At 38.9% G+C, this 17,219-nt stretch overlaps 4 protein-coding genes across 8 annotated transcripts; 3 read left to right on the top strand and 1 right to left on the bottom strand.

The window, feature by feature from the left end:
* Positions 1–1,977: 1,977 nt before the first annotated feature.
* On the top strand, positions 1,978–3,104 carry LOC148717533 (uncharacterized). The gene has a single exon (XM_088743806.1). It carries the CDS (start codon positions 2,077–2,079, stop codon positions 2,407–2,409), a length of 333 nt encoding a protein of 110 aa, XP_088599932.1. The 5' UTR covers positions 1,978–2,076; the 3' UTR covers positions 2,410–3,104.
* Positions 3,105–3,906: 802 nt separating this feature from the next.
* On the bottom strand, positions 3,907–8,753 carry LOC111330147 (protein-L-isoaspartate O-methyltransferase domain-containing protein 2). 5 transcript variants are annotated; one of them, XM_022934957.2, is made up of 4 exons: positions 8,439–8,753; positions 6,826–7,491; positions 6,304–6,427; positions 3,907–5,412 (listed from the first exon to the last, which is right to left on the bottom strand). In XM_022934957.2, exons 2-4 carry the CDS (start codon positions 7,405–7,407, stop codon positions 5,264–5,266), a joined length of 855 nt encoding a protein of 284 aa, XP_022790692.1. In that variant the 5' UTR covers positions 7,408–7,491; positions 8,439–8,753; the 3' UTR covers positions 3,907–5,263. The 5 variants fall into 5 exon arrangements, with proteins under 5 accessions (XP_022790692.1, XP_022790691.1, XP_022790689.1 ...); XM_022934956.2 differs by having other exon boundaries at positions 6,826–8,122; XM_022934954.2 differs by having other exon boundaries at positions 8,378–8,753.
* Positions 8,754–8,876: 123 nt separating this feature from the next.
* Positions 8,877–11,654, top strand: LOC111330148 (peptidyl-prolyl cis-trans isomerase FKBP1A). Its single transcript, XM_022934959.2, has 6 exons — positions 8,877–9,016; positions 9,085–9,126; positions 9,216–9,305; positions 9,861–9,883; positions 10,378–10,451; positions 11,104–11,654. Exons 1-6 carry the CDS (start codon positions 8,977–8,979, stop codon positions 11,156–11,158), a joined length of 324 nt encoding a protein of 107 aa, XP_022790694.2. The 5' UTR covers positions 8,877–8,976; the 3' UTR covers positions 11,159–11,654.
* A 1,494-nt stretch (positions 11,655–13,148) lies between these two features.
* On the top strand, positions 13,149–16,927 carry LOC148717534 (melanocyte-stimulating hormone receptor-like). Its single transcript, XM_088743799.1, has one exon. It carries the CDS (start codon positions 15,812–15,814, stop codon positions 16,712–16,714), a length of 903 nt encoding a protein of 300 aa, XP_088599925.1. The 5' UTR covers positions 13,149–15,811; the 3' UTR covers positions 16,715–16,927.
* The last annotated feature ends 292 nt before the right edge of the window (positions 16,928–17,219 follow it).

Consider the following 17,219-nt stretch of genomic DNA (forward strand, 5'->3'; position numbering starts at 1 on the left):
ACATGCAACGGTTTTTTTTTTTTGTCTCTTTTTCTATTCCTGGCCAGGTAACTTCAGCGTATGAACCGGGGGTCACTGGAATCAGTTTTATAGAGCTAAAATTGTATTTTCTTTAGAGGACTGCAGCCTACTGTGTTTCTATGGTATGGTAGATCGTACGGGAAAAGATCTTAAGTTATTAACTGACGAAAAAAAAACTGATCTAGAGTTAGAACGTATAAAGGCGGGGAGCTAGTCTTCTTCCGGAAGTCGTGTTCCACCCTTCCACCCTCCCCGATACCCACGATACCCCCCTCGTGATTACTCTGTTTTGTCACGTTGACATCAAAATTAGCAAAGCCCGGAGCTATGAATCTGCATCTTTTTAATACGATTATCTTGTATTTTAACATGTACGTTGAATAAAGGGGGTAAGTTTCTAAAAAAACTCTGTTGCTGCGTCGGTGGGAGCTTAACAAGATAGTTTGCACAGACGAGTTTCTGTAGCTGACCTTTCGAGCGGTAGCTCTTTGTCGCAGCGAAGTGTACAGTGTGGTTCGTTGTGCACAGTGTTTTGCGGGGCGGGAAGATGAGAGACCCGTTTTTAAAAGAAGTCGAATATTATCCCCTTTTAAAAGTGCCGCTTCGGGTCGAATTTTGGGAAATGCTTTGATAAAGGTGAAATTGTCGAGAAATCAATACACAACCCGAGTTGTTTTAAATACCTTTCATGATCTATTTTATAGACTCTTTTTTATGCATTAATTTGCTTCGGTAATTTTTCCCCATTGTTACGGGTGACACGGTAGAGATTTTAATTATCCATCTTCTATTGATTCAAGTTCACACGTGAACCGGCTGACGTCATTTCTCTTTGTCGAGAACCAATCATTTTCCCTGAAAACTTGCAGCTCGCAACTCCTGATCAAATATTAATGTCATAAATCTTGGAGCATGGGAACACGTTAATTTCAAAATTTTCTGCTCTGAATTTATCGCTCATAGACTCTCCGGCTTAACTCAAAAGAGAACGTTTGAATGAAAAAACCGGGACCGAAGTGTAAAGTCAACATGTCCAAGGAATGACCTTTGGTTCTTTAAGCAATCTTTTTCCCTTCTGAGTCAAAGTTTGCAGTTATGGTAAACGAACAAAAGAAAATAAATTTTGTCGAGTTTCTTCTTCACATGAGCTTTAGATGACAAGCTGTTTCTTTCTCTTAGCTTTCAAGGCAGATGCTTGCTTTGTTTCAGGAGGGGAGTTTTTCCAACAGTTAAACGTTGCCCTTGGAATCTTGTAAAAACGTCACAGTTTCAACTCCATTTACTTGTTTAAAACTTGCAATCAGAGTAGACCATCGAATCTCATTTTCCTCGCCTTTTCCTGAATCAGACCTTTTGAATTTCCGTCACTTCCATATCTATCATTACCCTCAGAGAGGTACTTCCTTTTATATAGTAACCCCCCTCCAATCCCTACCCCCCCCCCCCCCCCTGCCGAAGAACGTAACTATTAGTCTGCTTCAGCTGGTGCTTGGACTCTTCAAGGATTTGCATAATTTCAGAATCACAAACATGTACGAAACAAAAACAAAAAATTAGCAATACTCTAATAGTCTTCTTTGAACAACGCAATTGCTTTTATATAATATTTAACATCTGAGCGAAGCCAAGAAACCTCTAAGGTTTAGAATTTCTATCAGCATAGCGAGATATTCGCACAAGGATGTGTTTTCCCTTACAAAAAAAAATAATATTATTTTAAAAAAAAACACATTCAAATGAAAGTCTAATATCAATGTATCATGGTTTCCATCTCTCTGGACTAAGATCGAAATTTGCATCACTAAGTGGAAAGTTGTGTTTCCAGAACAAGAAAAGAACTTTGCTCCTTTGTTCAGTCAATTGAAGTGACGACATGGGGTTTCGAGCGTGATTTCGACTGTCCAATCACGTGTCGACAAATTATACGCTCTGTTGCTTACAAAAGGGGTGTGTTTTAAATAACAAAGCTATTCATCTTGCCCAAGCGAACAAGATTAGTGTATTGGAAGGCGCTGTTTATTGATCGAGGTTTCTTCTGAGCACTTCACTCTCAAGATGTCCAAAGAATGGAGTAATGGTCTCTGTAGCTGCCTCAACGATATTCCACTGTGCCTCACGACTTATTGTGCTCCCTGTTACACCTTCGGCAAGACGGCCGAGGCAGTGGGAGATGATTGCCTGATGTGCGGGTTGGTGACCTTCGTTCCTCTTGCAAACTTGTGGTTCGCCACCCAAATCCGTGGCAAAATCCGTGAGCAGAAAGGAATCGACGGTACTTTTATGAGCGATCTTCTTTTAAGCTGCTGCTGTGCGCTGTGCACTCTCGTTCAGAATGCTCAGGAAGTGGGAGTCAAGGCGCCGTTTGGAAGCTCCATGGCCAGGTCCTAAGTGAGGTTTCGTCCCAGACGTATCGGTTGAAGACCATTGGACAAAAGATTTGGTTCCTCCTTGTTTCAAGTTTGCTTATTCCTATTTTATTTTTTCTTTTGTGTTTTCCTTTACTAAGTGTGGTATAAAACAATTTTTTAGCTTTAAACTAACGCTGGCTGTACGTAATGAATGACTTGGAACTGAAGGAACTTTGCGTTCAATATTTCTGTAATCGTCGATCTATTGTACACTCGATCAGCAGTAGTTTGAAAGTTGTAGTGTAAGCGTACCTATCAAAGACAAAACTTTTATTCATGCTATTATTAAATACGACAAAAATATTATTATGTTGTGAGTAGTGCGCTCAATGTCGGTAAATCTTTGAGAAATGGCCTACGAGTTCCTTTCGCAGTTTACTGTTAAGGTATAAACTGTTTCATGCAGCTCTAATTACTCCCAGTATTTTGAACCTTCGACCGTGAACTGAGCCACGAATAGTTGTCTGGCCTTCAACCATGATAACTGTGTTCCGTGGCGAAATTATAATTAATTCATGTAGGGTTTGTTTAGGGAAACTCGTAAGGCAATGTAGTTAATGAAATTAAACCACGTGCAATGTTCCTTCTTCCCGTTTCTGTCACAAGCTTAGCAGCTTAAACAAGCTGAAGTGCGAGTCTGTGTTACTAGCATTAAAGTTGTCTTGAAAATCTGCATTGGGTTTGCACGGTGTGATATTCCTAATTTATAAGCTGTTTCACGAACCCTGGTATCTTTAGGAAGGGTCGACGTGGCAGGCAAGCGAGAAATTTGGCTAGAAATGGGAGGTTGCGGTGAAACACAAGATTCCGAAAGTGAAACGATCGTAGTCAAAACATCTTTTCCGTAACAACAATTAAGACACAAAATAAAACGAACTTTTGTTATCCTCTCTGAAATATACAATTGACATCAAAATGGTTTTTTAATCCCGCCCGCTGAAGTAAAAGCACAATCAACCCGGAGGCTCAATATAATAAAGTAACTGGGCAGCTGAAGATAACATTATCACAATTTTGTTCCGAGCATATCTCCATTGTCCTGAAGTTGAAATGGGCGGTGTCAGTCGTGTTACTGCAGCGACAAGTCTTGGATTGTTGAAGTCTCCACTCAAAGCAGAGTGAGACGAATTCAGACCACTGGGTCACGTAAATTTAAACTACTTATTTGAAAACAATCAATATTAGGTGGCTACATTATTAGAGCCTAAGAATTAATCGAAAAGTCAAGCAAGCCCTTGTGGATTAATCTTGCAGTACATTGAGGTAAAACAGTGTGCATAAAAGGTAAAATCACATTTTAAAGTGCAATACATGGGTGAAAAGGAAAGGAAAATATTCCACTTATCCCTGATGATTCAGTGAAAATTTGGACTTTAAGTTTCAAAAACAAAGGAGCACTGTGTTAGCATGGAATCTTGTTTGCACCTAAACATTGTTACCCAATGCTACTGAACACCAACATCAAATGGACGTGTCATTGTTGCTTTCACATTTTAATACATTACCATCACCCAATTGAGATTAAATAGCTGAAACCAAACCAGAAGAAATGCACACTTGATAAATGCAATACTCAATAGCAAATTTGAGTTGGAAATTAAAGTTGGAAGTTGGGTGCACATCAAGTCCATTTTCTTTTAGATCTTATGCCCTAAGGTCTTAAACTCCTTCAGTCTGGTTTTACATTACACATGCAATACCTTTTTTTCACACACCTAATTAACCTTGAGATGCACCCCTGTGCTTTCTAGAAAATTTGTTGCAGGGATAGCAGAGCACTGCATATCAAAATAATGAGGACTAACAGTAACACTTACATATGCTTTTCAATTCAAAATTAATCACATGGAACACAGCACCAAAACACAACCACCATTCAATTTGGTGATAGAGGCCTTACTTCTCAATATCAACATTTTGAAACTAAAGAAAAAGATTTACACTACTGCATGGGTAAAGTAATACAGAGAAGAAAGAAAATAGCGGACATTGACTCAAATAAATACACTATCAGCATGTATTTACAAAATTGTTTCAACAGAAAAATGTAGAGACAAGCACGTTCGTGAATATAAAACTACAAGCAATGGTTATAATTATTTCTCATGCCTAACCTACTACTTGCACTATTACAGCACTGAATGAAATAATTTAGAAATATGAATCAAGTAAGAAAGGTTTCAATAAATTACCACTCTAACCGGAGAGAAATCTTTGCAAATGATCATGCTTTTCCTTAAACCTTGAACACTGTCAGGTTGCCAAAACTATTGAGTTTCTAGAACCATTTTTGGACCATCCCAGGAAATGTTTTAGTATGTTTACTGTGCATATTTAATCCAGTCCTCTATGATTAACCTTGCACATTTGACTTTTGAAGATTTGGCAGACAGACTGGGGAAGTTCAGAAAAAGGAATGCTTTTCTAGTTTCTTTAAGTTGAAGATTCTTCAAAAACCTTGGATCAGTTTCCTTGAAAATTCGTTGATTTCTATTTCCTGGGCCCTGAATAAGAGTCTGAAGAGTCCTTAAATAACCCCACTTCTGCAGCGCCCCAAAAAGCACCCTCTTCCATCTTTCCCTGTAACCCAACTAAGTAATATATCAGACTAACTTTTTGTCGTTTATCACTAGTCTGTCCCAGTCTGCTAGATGGCCATCATGCAAAAGCCTTTTTCTTGAGAACTCTCACATACCCACAGAGAGTTACCTCAGTCAGGATTAGAGATGAAGGGAGACAGGCTTTTGCCTGTGGAGCCCTCACAGATGATGCTTCCATTCTCACCTCCCCCAATTAAAGCTTAGAATGGATTTACATCAGTCAACTTGTTTTGGTTATTCTTGCCTCAATTCATGGAAGTAGTTCAGATACATAACAAGTGCAGGAGGAAGAGGTAAGTCGCAGAGTTGTTTCACCCCATCTGGACCAAGAGTTCTTCTTATCACAAGTCTGCAGAGGTCTTGAAGGTACCTTGGATGTGTTGCTGAAAATCAAGTTCCAAAAGTTAGTAATTTGTTTAAACTACAGTGCCAATCCAGACCTTATGATGATGATGAGGGAACCACTTAGTGGCCCTTTGGTTTTCAGTGTTTTTGTCCATTTTATCACTGTTGTCTAGCACTGTTGTCATAATTACAAAAGAGCCATGGTGGGGTGGGTGCATATCCCACCCCCATCCCCAAGGTCTGTTGTTGAACTTCACATAACACAAGTCTAGACTTTATTAAATTTTATTATTAAATTTAAATTCATACCGCGCAGTTTCTATAAAAATATTTAACTGCGCCTATTCAACTGCGCCTGTGTTGCACAAAGTTTCACTCCTTACAGTTTGCTCTCTGTTACAATAATGGATACTGGAGGAAACCCAGGTATCAGATTAGAATAAGTTAACACTTAAACTTCTAAGAGTGACTGACTTCTAATCTCTCCCTACAGGATCACCCTTAACCCTTTCACTACCAAGATCTCATTTGTAATTCTCCTTACAGTCTGCCATACAATTCTTATGATGTTGATTCAGAGAATTTAGTATTGGATCAACTAATAATCCCCTAATTGATATTTTTCTTTTTTCTCGTCACTTGTATGCTTGATATTGTATTGAAGATGTAAGGAGAAATTCTGTGTTGGTCACAAATGGAGTTAAAGGGTTAAATGAAATATAACAGTTGAGAGAAAAGAGGAAATGATCACCAATTTCAGGAGCTCCTGATTATCAACCAACTATCCTAATGTCAGTATGATAGGAAATGTAAACATGACAGTGTGGAGAATATAAAAGCTAGAGTTAGGGTGTATAGGGTTATGGCCATTATAAAATCAAACAGTGACACTGTAGATGATCATAAGTTTGGATTTCAGGAACACTTACGTATTTCAATAAACTGAGGAAAGTCCTTCTTGTCATCCTTGCAGTTTATGAGTGGGGCAAAAGACACTGGTAGTAGTCCTTCAATGTCCCATTCAGTGTCACCAGTTCGACGCATTCTAAACAGCTGCATTCATGACCAAAGTAAAATTGCAGCATTACTAAAAAGTACAACTTGTGGTAAATGATTAACTATAAAAATCTCAATTTGCTGAAGAAAGGACAAGAAATAATTCTTACTGTGCCTCTGACCATCTTAGCACCTGGCAATAAACTACAGAATTAAACAGCACCTGTAGGCTGTGGTACAAGAATTAGATAATTAGGCACATGTGAGAAACCTTTACCTCCCTTCTAGAGGACTTTAGGTACAAAAGCAGGAAGAATATTGAATAAAAACAGGAAGCTGGATAAAATCGATGAAAACAGGAAGTTTCTGTCCAAAATGGGTGAGTGGGTTGAAATTTCTAGGGTCAAAAGGAATATTCCTGTACAAATTAAATGACAATATGGTGTTTTTCTCACCTTCTCATTAAAGGGCATGACCAAAATTCCTCCAATTTTCACTAATGACTTCATGTACTCCACATATTCAGAAGGGCAGGCAGCGCCACAATATACACGGTCATACTGTCTATAGTGTGCATTTAAACACAAACAATTGCCAACAATAAACACTGGTTCACAAAAGTTGGTTCCTTGGTATACTGGATTAGTCCGCAAAAATTCTTTGAGTTTTGTTTCTGCAAACTCAACAACGTCACCATATAATTCAACTCCATGATTAACTCCATTTGCACCAATAATCAATCCAATCATGGTTGATAGATAACCTGTTCCACTTCCAAGGTTCAAAAATGATAATCCTTCTTTTAATTCAAGAGATTCTAAAACTTGAGAGTAAATACAAGGAGCTGACAAATGCACATTACCACTCTTCCACGCCAAATCTTTGTACGCATGTTGTTTTGTTCCTTCTGGAAAATAGTTCGCTCTGTCTATTACACGAAGGACGTGTTCAACCTCTGGTGATTTGATGTAGTTTGCTTCTTTTAAGTTATCAATCAACTCATCATTGTCTTGTCCTGAACTAACAGCACCACCCATAATTTATATGAGGTTTAAGTGAGGCCAGCTCCTCAAACAAGCAATCTAGCAGTTCATTCAATGATCTTGTAACTGGTATTATTCCTGAAAAACAAAAATCAGTCAAACAACAAACTAGTGATAGCATACTGTGCAAATTGATAGTGAACTGTAATTTGACAATAAAGCATGGTCTGGGAAGTTGAGTAACCCTTGAATCCCTACCTTACAAGTGATAAGAATCATATTTCTCCAAACACATCACCTCTGAATCAAACATTGAAGGATATGAGAATAAAGGAAATGATTCCTACTCAAGGAGCTCTTGATTGTTACCCAAATTCTCCTTGTAAGTGCCACTGAAAATGTATTAAGAACAGTATGGAGAATTTGCATACTGTTATTGAGGTGTAAAGGGTTCAAAGAATTACTGTATAAGCCAAGGTGCAAGAACAAGAGGTAACATGGCTGCTCAAGTAAATAACTAGTTTTAGGATCTGTGCGGCTGTCTAACTGCCTAAATGGCGATGAAAAGGCGGGTAAATCTGAAAATATAATTTCTAACCGACTGTTTCTTGGGCCGTGACAACCAACGATCATAACATGTGGTCTGAATGCATGTCAAAACATTTGATCACGCGCCATATTGCCTGTATGGTTCTTTTGACGTATTCAAGAAGCGTGTTATATTGTTTCAATCCACAAATTCAAGATCCAAATTGAATGATAAGAATTCCTAATATAAAATTAAAACCAAGGCAAAAGTCAATTATAAACACAGGCGCGCATGAATTTTTAAAATACTAAGCAAGTTCGTAGACTGATACGTCAGGTTAGTGAATGGATATGCAACTGACGAATTATGGAACATTTCGCTTCAATCTTTGTTAGACAAATCTGGCCGAGACGTACACTTCTGAAAACAGTAAACTAATACACAGTGAAAATGAAATTTGTAGAAATACCTCTAGTCACCGAGGAACAAACTTACCTTCGTTATCTTGCCAACTATATGAATTTACGATGAAGACAAAAAAAAATGTCGATGTTACCTTAACGGCAGCCTAAAATGGCTTTATCGGTGACTTTAAATGATTTCTTTCCGATAATGCTGACCAATCATGTGGTGTTTGTAACGTTAAGAGACGATAAGCCTTCTAATAAACAACCTTGTTAAAAGTATACAACAAAACTTATTCGATTTGAAAGCTGTTTCGTTTGTTGGAGCTGGAAGGAACGTCTTGACTAAAACAAAACAAACGAAGAAACCAATCTTTTGTCTAGGGGAGGTGTTAGTAAAACTTTTTCAACAACAAAAGGTAGTTTGTCGTAAATATGTTGAAATAAGTCAAAGTGGTGACAAAAATGTAATCACGAAGAGTTGAAAAGATAAAATTAGATATATATTTTTAAAAATAGCACGCTTGATTGAACGCAGACAACACAGTGAAAAATCAACTAGGGAGGGGAGGTAGGTGAGCTAACTAGATCACCATCGTTTGTCATCGGCCGGTGACTCCTTCCTGAGTGCAATAGCTGTCACGTGGTAACAAATCGAAGAGGAGTTGGAGCTGAACATCATTTAGCGTTATGGGAGTAACAGTTGAGACTATTCAAGAAGGACATGGAGGTATCTCGCCCTGCTTGAATGCATACCTGCCTTTTGTAGGGAGCTTAATTATTTTATTCCTCTTTCAGACATTCCAAAGGCTGGCCAAACTGTGGTGGTACATTACACCGGTAGGTTTGTCGATGTTTGAATATTGATGTTTCTGAATCGAAGAATTCCAAGACAATAAACTTGAGTCTGGCACGTTTTTTCTCTTCAGGAACGCTAACAAACGGCAAAAAGTTTGATTCTTCACGAGACAAAGGCAGACCTTTCAAGTTTAAGCTTGCAGCAGGCCAAGTGATTAGAGGTAATTCTTCATCCAAAAACTATTTGCTTGACTCGATCTTCGATCGTGACCGCCGGCCACATCTTGTAATTGGTCTCCCGTCTTTTGTTACGGTCAATGTACTGGCGATACTCGCAAGAGTTTTATGTTTGCGTTTTCGAAAAATTAAGCCTTTTTTCCTCCTTCACCACAAGATTTTGCACGAATACGATAATTTGACTGGGTTCATGGGTGGTGAATAATTCATCGAATAATCATTCGGTCAATTAAGTAAGAAATGATGAGCCTTCGAGTGTAATCTAGTTACATACCAGTCTACAATTAATAATGTGTGTTTACATTTAGTTGTTTTTTGTACATTTTTGTTTGCGTGCTAGATTTTCCCTGCAGCTTGTTGAATGAAGCCCTTGTCCACTTGAACTAAAAAATTCTATCGAAAGCGAGGCCGCGCGCTAAGACACAATGGTTGCCCGAGGTCATAACCACTTTCCAATAGCATCTACCAGTTACGAGTTTTTTTTTTTTTTCTTTTCTGCATTTTATTTTTTAATATGCATGATTCTTAACATCTTTTAGGTTGGGATGAAGGAGTAGCTCAGGTAATAATTATGATTTTTTACACAATTATGAATAGTTTATAATTTTTTTTATTCACATTTAGATTGCTCTTGGATAGAGCACCTTTTGACAGAGGGTATAAAAGTAATCTGGGATTTCTTTTGTTATTTTTCTTAAATTACCTTGTTCTGTAAGTATACACACTAGTAATTAATTATATTATCCAGTAATTATTTACTGAAGTGGAGGTGAACAGTGGTGGATATTTACCAAGCTACAAAGTGGCTAGGATCATATCCACCATTTTCACCTGCCTTGAGCTGAATAATTGTTTAAGTATATACCACACAGAAACCAAAACATTACTTTACTTCTGTCAATATTCAGAGAAAAAATGGTCACAATTTAACTCTTACAAATGGTATGGCTTATATAATACTAGCTGTTTTGACTATGGATTGCACAAACTCCTAGATGCGTTAGTTTGAACCTACCAAGACATACATCCCACACGAGTTCGTTTCCTTTGTTGCAGATGAAAGTTGGTCAACGAGCAAAGCTCACTTGCTCTCCGGACTATGGATATGGAGCAAGGGGGGTGTCTGGTGTATATCCTTTCTTACTTTTTCGATGCTACCTCTTATCCCTTTACACCCTAACATCAGTATGCATATTCTTTATACTGTTCTCTATACATTTCCTAAGGTTCCGACAAGGAGAATTTGTTTATCAATCCAGAGCTTTTTTAGTTGGTGATCATTTTCTTTATTCTCCTGACCTTAATGTGTAATTCTGGGGTGATATTGTGAGGAGAAATTAGATGCTAGTCACCCTTAAGGGTGAAAAGGTTAAAAGAGAGCAGTAGCAGGAGATTTTTGACGGTGGGGACACCAAACTAAGAGCAGGAGGCACCCTACTGGGTCTCCCTCTTGAGTTTGGCAGGCTCTACAGCTTTTGCTCAGCATTTTTAATCAACGTGTGGAGCTTGCCAATCGTATTAAAAACTATAGGAACCTCCAAATAGACAAGTGTCATTGAATTTGCTCTCATTTTGTTTCCTGTTTTATGAAGATAAGGAAATTAGTTATGCAAAGTGTTAAAGGTAATATTTATAAAATTCAAACCCAACATTCATCAACTTTAAAAAAGTTTGTTTTAACATCTTTTGGGGTCAACTCTGGCCCTCTCTTTATCTGCAACAAGTTAGATATTTAATTATTATCTTAGTATCTCTCTGAGTCTTTTCCTTAACCATTTACACTATCCCTCCAAATGCTGTCTTGATATTTGATGTGGAGCTGCTTGGCCTGGAATGAAAAGATCAATCAACAGTTTTCTGTGCCATTTTTCCTTCTTCAAAATATTATTAGTATAGATGCTTAAAATCTAAATATATACACATCATTCTGGATTTCTTGTAGTTGGGTTAGGCGACTTAAGATGTACTAGTTCCATTTGTTAACCAGTTTACTTGTTGGATACAGTAATATTTGCTGTGGAGGTGAACTTCTTTCTTTTCACCTTTGCCATTCCAGGCTCCTACTTTTTTTTATAAAATGTTTTGCCAATTTTTGCATTGAAATTATTTCTTCCTGTATACATATCTCTGGTGTTATATCGTGCCTTTTCTTTTTTTTTTTCTGTTTTTGAGGTGATATCCTGTTTTCTTACCCCACATTTTGGGCCCTGCTCCTGTTCCCCTCCACTTTACTATCAAGCTTCTAATGATATATGGTATTGCTCATACAACTTGCTATGCTTGGTATTTTGATTATGAATAAAGTAGGCTCTAATGCGCTGAACCTTAATATATCTGATTGCTACTTTTCAGTGCTTAATGGATCGAAAGTCTTTATTTTTTCCAATGTAACAATTTTGCAATACCTGCTTTGCAACTGGCATGCATTTGTGTAAACTGCAAGGATTTACTCCTCTCTGTGATATGTCAACCTTAGAAGAGGCCAGGCTTTGCATTCATAGCTGGGCATAGTTCCATTTGGATTGCTGTGTAAACCTGATGCAAAGCTATACTTGTGTGGGAGAAAGGTTCATTTCACTAAGGGTAGGAAAACACCCATACTCTTCACATCACCCCTCCTCATTGAGGCAGCATTGCTGAAATAAGTTTCCATGTTGACCCTACACACCCTAACATCAGTATGCATGTTCTCCATACTTTTCTCTATACATTTTCTAAGCTGCAGACAAGGAGAATTTGTTTACCAATCAAGAGCCTTAGAAGTTAGTGATCATATCCTTTATTCTCATGACTTTACAGTGTGACTCAGGGGTGATGATGTTGGGAGGACTGAGATGCCGGTCACTCAGAGAGGTCAAATCAGGCTTAATCAATGCCAATGTTTCTGAGGGAGGGGAGAATGTATCTACACTTGGTTCATAAAGGTACCTGTAAACCAACCCCCATCCCCCACCCCTTAGTCAGTTCATAAGAGTACCTGTAAACTAACCCCACCCCCACCCCTTAGTCAGTTCATAAAGGTACCTGTAAACCAACCCCACCCCCACCCCTTAGTCAGTTCATAAAGGTACCTGTAAACCAACCCCACCCCCACCCCCACCCCTTAGTCAGTTCATAAAGGTACCTGTAAACCAACCCCTTATTAACAGTATTTCTAACATGAGTTTCTATATTTAAAAATCAATATAATGTTCCCAGGGGAGAAGGAAATTTATCCACACTTCACTTGTAAAGGTACCTGTAAAACTTCTTTTTTAATTTAGGCTGTAAAGCCAAATAGTAATGAAAATCTGTGGTGATCTGTTGTCTGGGTATAACTTGAGTATTATCCAGCATTTCCCTTTTTTTACATTTCCAACTGTGATCGACAGATCTAAACGAGATGTGTCCCAGTGTTACCCACTGTATTGTACACTAGTTCCTTGCTGGAACCTAATTAACAAATGGTAAACACCACAGCGTACACTATTGAGTTATGGATGCACGCGGGAGGTTGCTAAGCACGAAAGAAGCGTAAGAGTCGCTCGAGGCGATAGCCGAGAGCGACTCTAGCTTCTTGAGTGATTAGCAAACCTCCCAAGTGCATCCATAACTCAATAGTGTACGCTGTGGTGTTTACCATTTGTTTTATAACATAACACTGATATAGTGTAGCTAAATAGTTCCCTTTTATTTAACAAATCTTACGTGACCAGAAAAAACAAGCGCGCGTGGAAAAATAGTCTTTACATTTGCTCACGTCAGCAGCGTACACCCATGGGAAAATGGGGAACGCTAAATTGACCAATCAGAGCGTGCGCTTTACTTTGGTTATGTTATAATACGAAGTTGTACTCAATGGTGGATCTTGGAGAGGGGCCCGGGGGGGCCCAGGCCCCACTTCCCCCTTATTTTGGCAGAAGGAAGAAAAGCCAGCAGGAGTACAAAAACTGAAAAACTGGGGGGTCCCCTCAGCTCACTGGTACTGCATTACTGTTTAATGAACGCAATGGGCTTAAAACGAAGAACAGGTAACAACAGCAAGTCCTTTTCCTTGTCCTCTCCATTTCCTGCCATGCAGGCCAGAAAGACTAGGGCGGAAAGGGAAACGGATCAATCAGTGGGTTAGAGGACCTCGAAAGGAGAAGTGGTCGGAAAACGGTTGCGTGAAAATATAAGTGCACAGTTCCGTGGTGCAGAATGTGGAATTGAAATAAGGTTGGAAATCTGCAAACTAGTTTGCCAGACACGGAAAATGTTTCGCAAAGCGTAATCGGACTGTATATTTTCAAAATTTGCCACCGGCTCGTGATTCACAAATTTTTCTCGTGTGCTCCCAACGTCACGCACAGGTTATTACGCCGGTATACGGTGAGAATGAGGTACATTGCTTAAGTATACCATGAGGAAGTGTTGCGTGACGATTTTATGCTCGAAAATACGGTTATCCACACAATTAACGCAGCTTGTGCGCAGACTTCATAGACTTCATTTCGAATTGCTCTGAAAAGGCTGGTTACTTTACCGCTATGGCAACACCTATAAAACTCCTGAAGGTTTATGAACTAAAACATACGGCAAAGAAATAGTAAAAGCAATGCGTAACAACTGCAGATATCAAAGGGTCGGAAACGGATGAAAAGGAACCGGAAATAGTACTTCTTAGCAGATTTCGGCGGAAGCTAAAGTGCAGCGTGCGGTGGGAAAGTTGGGTATAACATTGGCGAATGATCAACGGCTTTCCTCCATTCCATTGTTGAAGCTCCTTAGGGTGGCCCCCACTGATAAAGCACCACAGTCTCTTAGGAAACTTTTCCCCCATTTCCTCAATTCTGATAAGTCGTATTGTAGCTGTAATTCTCCCCCCCCCCCTCCCTTGCAGCACCACAGTTTCTTTTGCTATAGTAACTTACCCCGTTATTTGCTCATTCTGATTATCAATATTGCAGCAGTATTGTAGCTACAATTATGTTGTATTATTATATGGCTGTGTCTCGCAAGGACTGGGAACTAGCGAATTCGCGAATTTGATTGGCTGAAATTAATATTGAAAGCGGTCTAGATTTTCCCATCTAGACCGGCATCTAGACCGGTCTAGAAAAAAAAGGTACAAAGAATATAAAAAATTGGCATATAAGACACAGCCATATAATAAACATCTTATTAACCGAGCTAGGTCGGTCTGTCTGGGAGAATCTTGACCTCGGTAGCTGGTACAGACCTCACTGCGTTCGGTCTGTACTGGGAACCTCGGTCAAGATTCTCTCATACAGACCTCCCGCTCGGTTAATAAGAACTAAATACACCCCCCACTCTTATGCAGCACCACAGTTTCTTTAGAGACTTAGCCCCCTCTTTGCTCCATTCTGATTATCAATATTTCCCAGGGTAAGGTATATATCTATGCCTGTTACTTTCGAGAATAAATATAACTCTGTGTATCAACTATAACCTAAGCGAAAACTAGCCACAGAAGGGAAAAAAAAAAACAAATACAAAGAAAAAACAGAAACAGCAGCTGCAGGAGGAGTTGGCTGGTTTTTGCGCAACTGGAGAAGAAATGTATTAATTTGTATTAGTAAGAGATTTTGGATGGAGAAACACTGATTTCTGGGGGGATAAACCCTTTGGTTTTGGCTTTTAACCATAACTTAATCGTCTTTTACCGCCGTTCCATTAAAGAGTGGAAAAATATTACAGACTGTTTACAAAGGGAAGGTTATCGTTTGAATAAATTAGTCCAAGAGAGACAGGTGCCTTTAAAGGGAAAACTCAAAAGAAAATGGAAGATGCAGTTTGAGCGGAAATTTCGTCATAGAATTGTGAAAATAGTGAAAAGCGGGGAGTTCTCTTTAAGACGGTGAAAATTTTCCATGCATTTAAGCCTTAAGTTTGACATTTCTGTTGATCGTTAAACTACGAATCGTTACGGATTGAGACCTCGTCAATTTCAGTACTGCAGAAAATCTTTTTTAGGAGGTGGGACTAACGTTGATGTAAAACGAAGTTTTCCACTAAAACCGGCTTGAAATACTGCATCCAACTGTTACATAAAACTTTCAGTGTTTGGAATTTTAAGCAGATTTATTTATGCAAAGTACTCTTTGGATTTTTTGTTTCCTTTTTTTCAGATGGGATTTGAGGATATCATTTCTCGATCTAGTTGTGTAATAACCATTTCCATTAAATCTCGCCGTCTCATAAACTTAAGGGTATCTTGTATCTGTTCGATAAAACTCAACTTCTATCAGCGAAATTAAATTGATTAAGGCCGAATTTTATCTTATTGGACATTGATTTGATTGCTTATGTACAAATTGAAGAGGCAGTTGTGGCACACGACTTGAATTAATCATAAAAACTGTGTTGATCTGTCACAAATGGTTCACTTTTCAATTTCCAATAAACATGTAAATGTCAGGTTCGTGTGTTCTGTCAGATAAACAAGCGACCTTCTTTGGACGCTACGTGACATTTTTTATCAGGCGCACCGAGGCATGTTAGTACCATAATGGCAGACAGTTCTGAAACTAGAGACCAAGTGATTAAGCTAAGTCAATCTACCAGCGAAACTCCAGAAGGTGTGGTAGAATTTCTCTTGGGTCTGAACATATTCTTCGCCTTCACCGCATTTCTTGGCAACGTACTGATCCTCTTCAGTCTCCGGCGAGTGACTTCTATTCATCCACCGACAAAACTTCTCTTTCAGTGCTTGGCGGTGACTGATCTTTGCGTCGGCTTTATCGTACAACCTCTATTCTGCGTCTACTTTATGCTCCATCTAAGACATGCGAAAGTGAATAGTCTGTATTACATTTTGAAAGTCGGCGGAGGTTTAACGAAGGCTTTATGCGGAGTATCCGTTTTGACGTCCACTGCAATCAGCGTGGACAGACTTCTTGCCTTGTTGCTGGGTCTGCAATATAGGCATGTTGTAACCTTAAGTCGAGTATGCCGAGTTGTCATTTCCTTTTGGAGCGTTGGTGTACTCTTTGTAGCGCTTTCGATTTGGAGAAGAGACATTGGACAACAGCTATCCATTTTCGTTGCAGTGTTTCTGATTACTTCAATTTCCTCTTTCGTCAAGATATACCTTAAGTTACAACAGCACCAAACCCAAATAACAAGCAACTTCCACCAAGGACATCTAAGCAAAATAGAGAATCCACTGAACATAGCAAGATACAAAAAAACTGTGTCTAACATTTTGTGGGTGCAGTTAGCTTTAGTTGTATGTTATGTTCCTTATGGAATATTAGCTGGGACGAAAGTGTTCGACAGTGTGGTGCCAAAGATGGCTACACACACTTTGATTTTCGTAAACTCGTCTCTAAACCCGCTTCTCTACTGCTGGAAGATTGGAGAAGTGAGAAAAGTAGCAAAGGGAATAATCAGACAGTTGTGCAGCTGTTAAAACATTAGAATATTGTTGTAAATTATGAGCTGCCGAGAAACAAGGGAATCTTTTTTACCAGGCTGTTGTCTGGTTAGAACTGAAATATTCTTTGAACACTGACTCTTTCAATCAATGTAACAGTTTTCGTTTCGCCATTTGTTTATTAAATGAAAAAGAGTTGGGATGACAGTGACACACATTTCCAATAAACCTTCGAAGAATAGCAAATGACCTCTAGTTCTCGACCATTGTCATATTTTGTGAATATTTTCATTTTCATGTAGAAACAGCTGAAATTGAGCACGGAGCAGGTTTTGCCGTTTTCCGCAAACATCATTTCTAGTTGGGGACCAGTCATTAATTGTCACCTGGGGGGAGGGTGGGGGGAGGGTGGGGGGAGGGTGGGGGAGGGTGGGTTGAGGATTTCAGGGATCACATGGTTTAAGAGAGAACGGAGGAGGCACAAACTTTTTTTTTGTCAACTATGTTTCTATTATGGGAAACCGGAATAAATTTTTCATGT

This window comes from Stylophora pistillata, chromosome 13, assembly GCF_964205215.1.
Source record: "Stylophora pistillata chromosome 13, jaStyPist1.2, whole genome shotgun sequence".
Classification (NCBI taxonomy): Eukaryota; Metazoa; Cnidaria; class Anthozoa; order Scleractinia; family Pocilloporidae; genus Stylophora; species Stylophora pistillata.

What these genes read in the sequence shown, in the direction of transcription:
- LOC111330148 (XM_022934959.2), top strand. Translation starts at nt 8,977, where the DNA reads ATGGGAGTAACAGTTGAGACTATTCAAGAAGGACATGGAG. An exon ending in TATTCAAGAAGGACATGGAG is followed by an intron (nt 9,017 to 9,084) that starts GTATCTCGCCCT and finishes TTCCTCTTTCAG; the next exon opens with ACATTCCAAAGGCTGGCCAA. An exon ending in AGCAGGCCAAGTGATTAGAG is followed by an intron (nt 9,306 to 9,860) that starts GTAATTCTTCAT and finishes AACATCTTTTAG; the next exon opens with GTTGGGATGAAGGAGTAGCT.
- LOC148717534 (XM_088743799.1), top strand. Translation starts at nt 15,812, where the DNA reads ATGGCAGACAGTTCTGAAACTAGAGACCAAGTGATTAAGCTAAGTCAA.
- LOC111330147 (XM_022934957.2), bottom strand. Translation starts at nt 7,407, where the DNA reads ATGGGTGGTGCTGTTAGTTCAGGACAAGACAATGATGAGTTGATTGAT. An exon ending in TCATGCCCTTTAATGAGAAG is followed by an intron (nt 6,428 to 6,825) that starts GTGAGAAAAACA and finishes TCATGAATGCAG; the next exon opens with CTGTTTAGAATGCGTCGAAC. An exon ending in TCCTCAGTTTATTGAAATAC is followed by an intron (nt 5,413 to 6,303) that starts GTAAGTGTTCCT and finishes CTTGATTTTCAG; the next exon opens with CAACACATCCAAGGTACCTT.
- LOC148717533 (XM_088743806.1), top strand. Translation starts at nt 2,077, where the DNA reads ATGTCCAAAGAATGGAGTAATGGTCTCTGTAGCTGCCTCAACGATATT.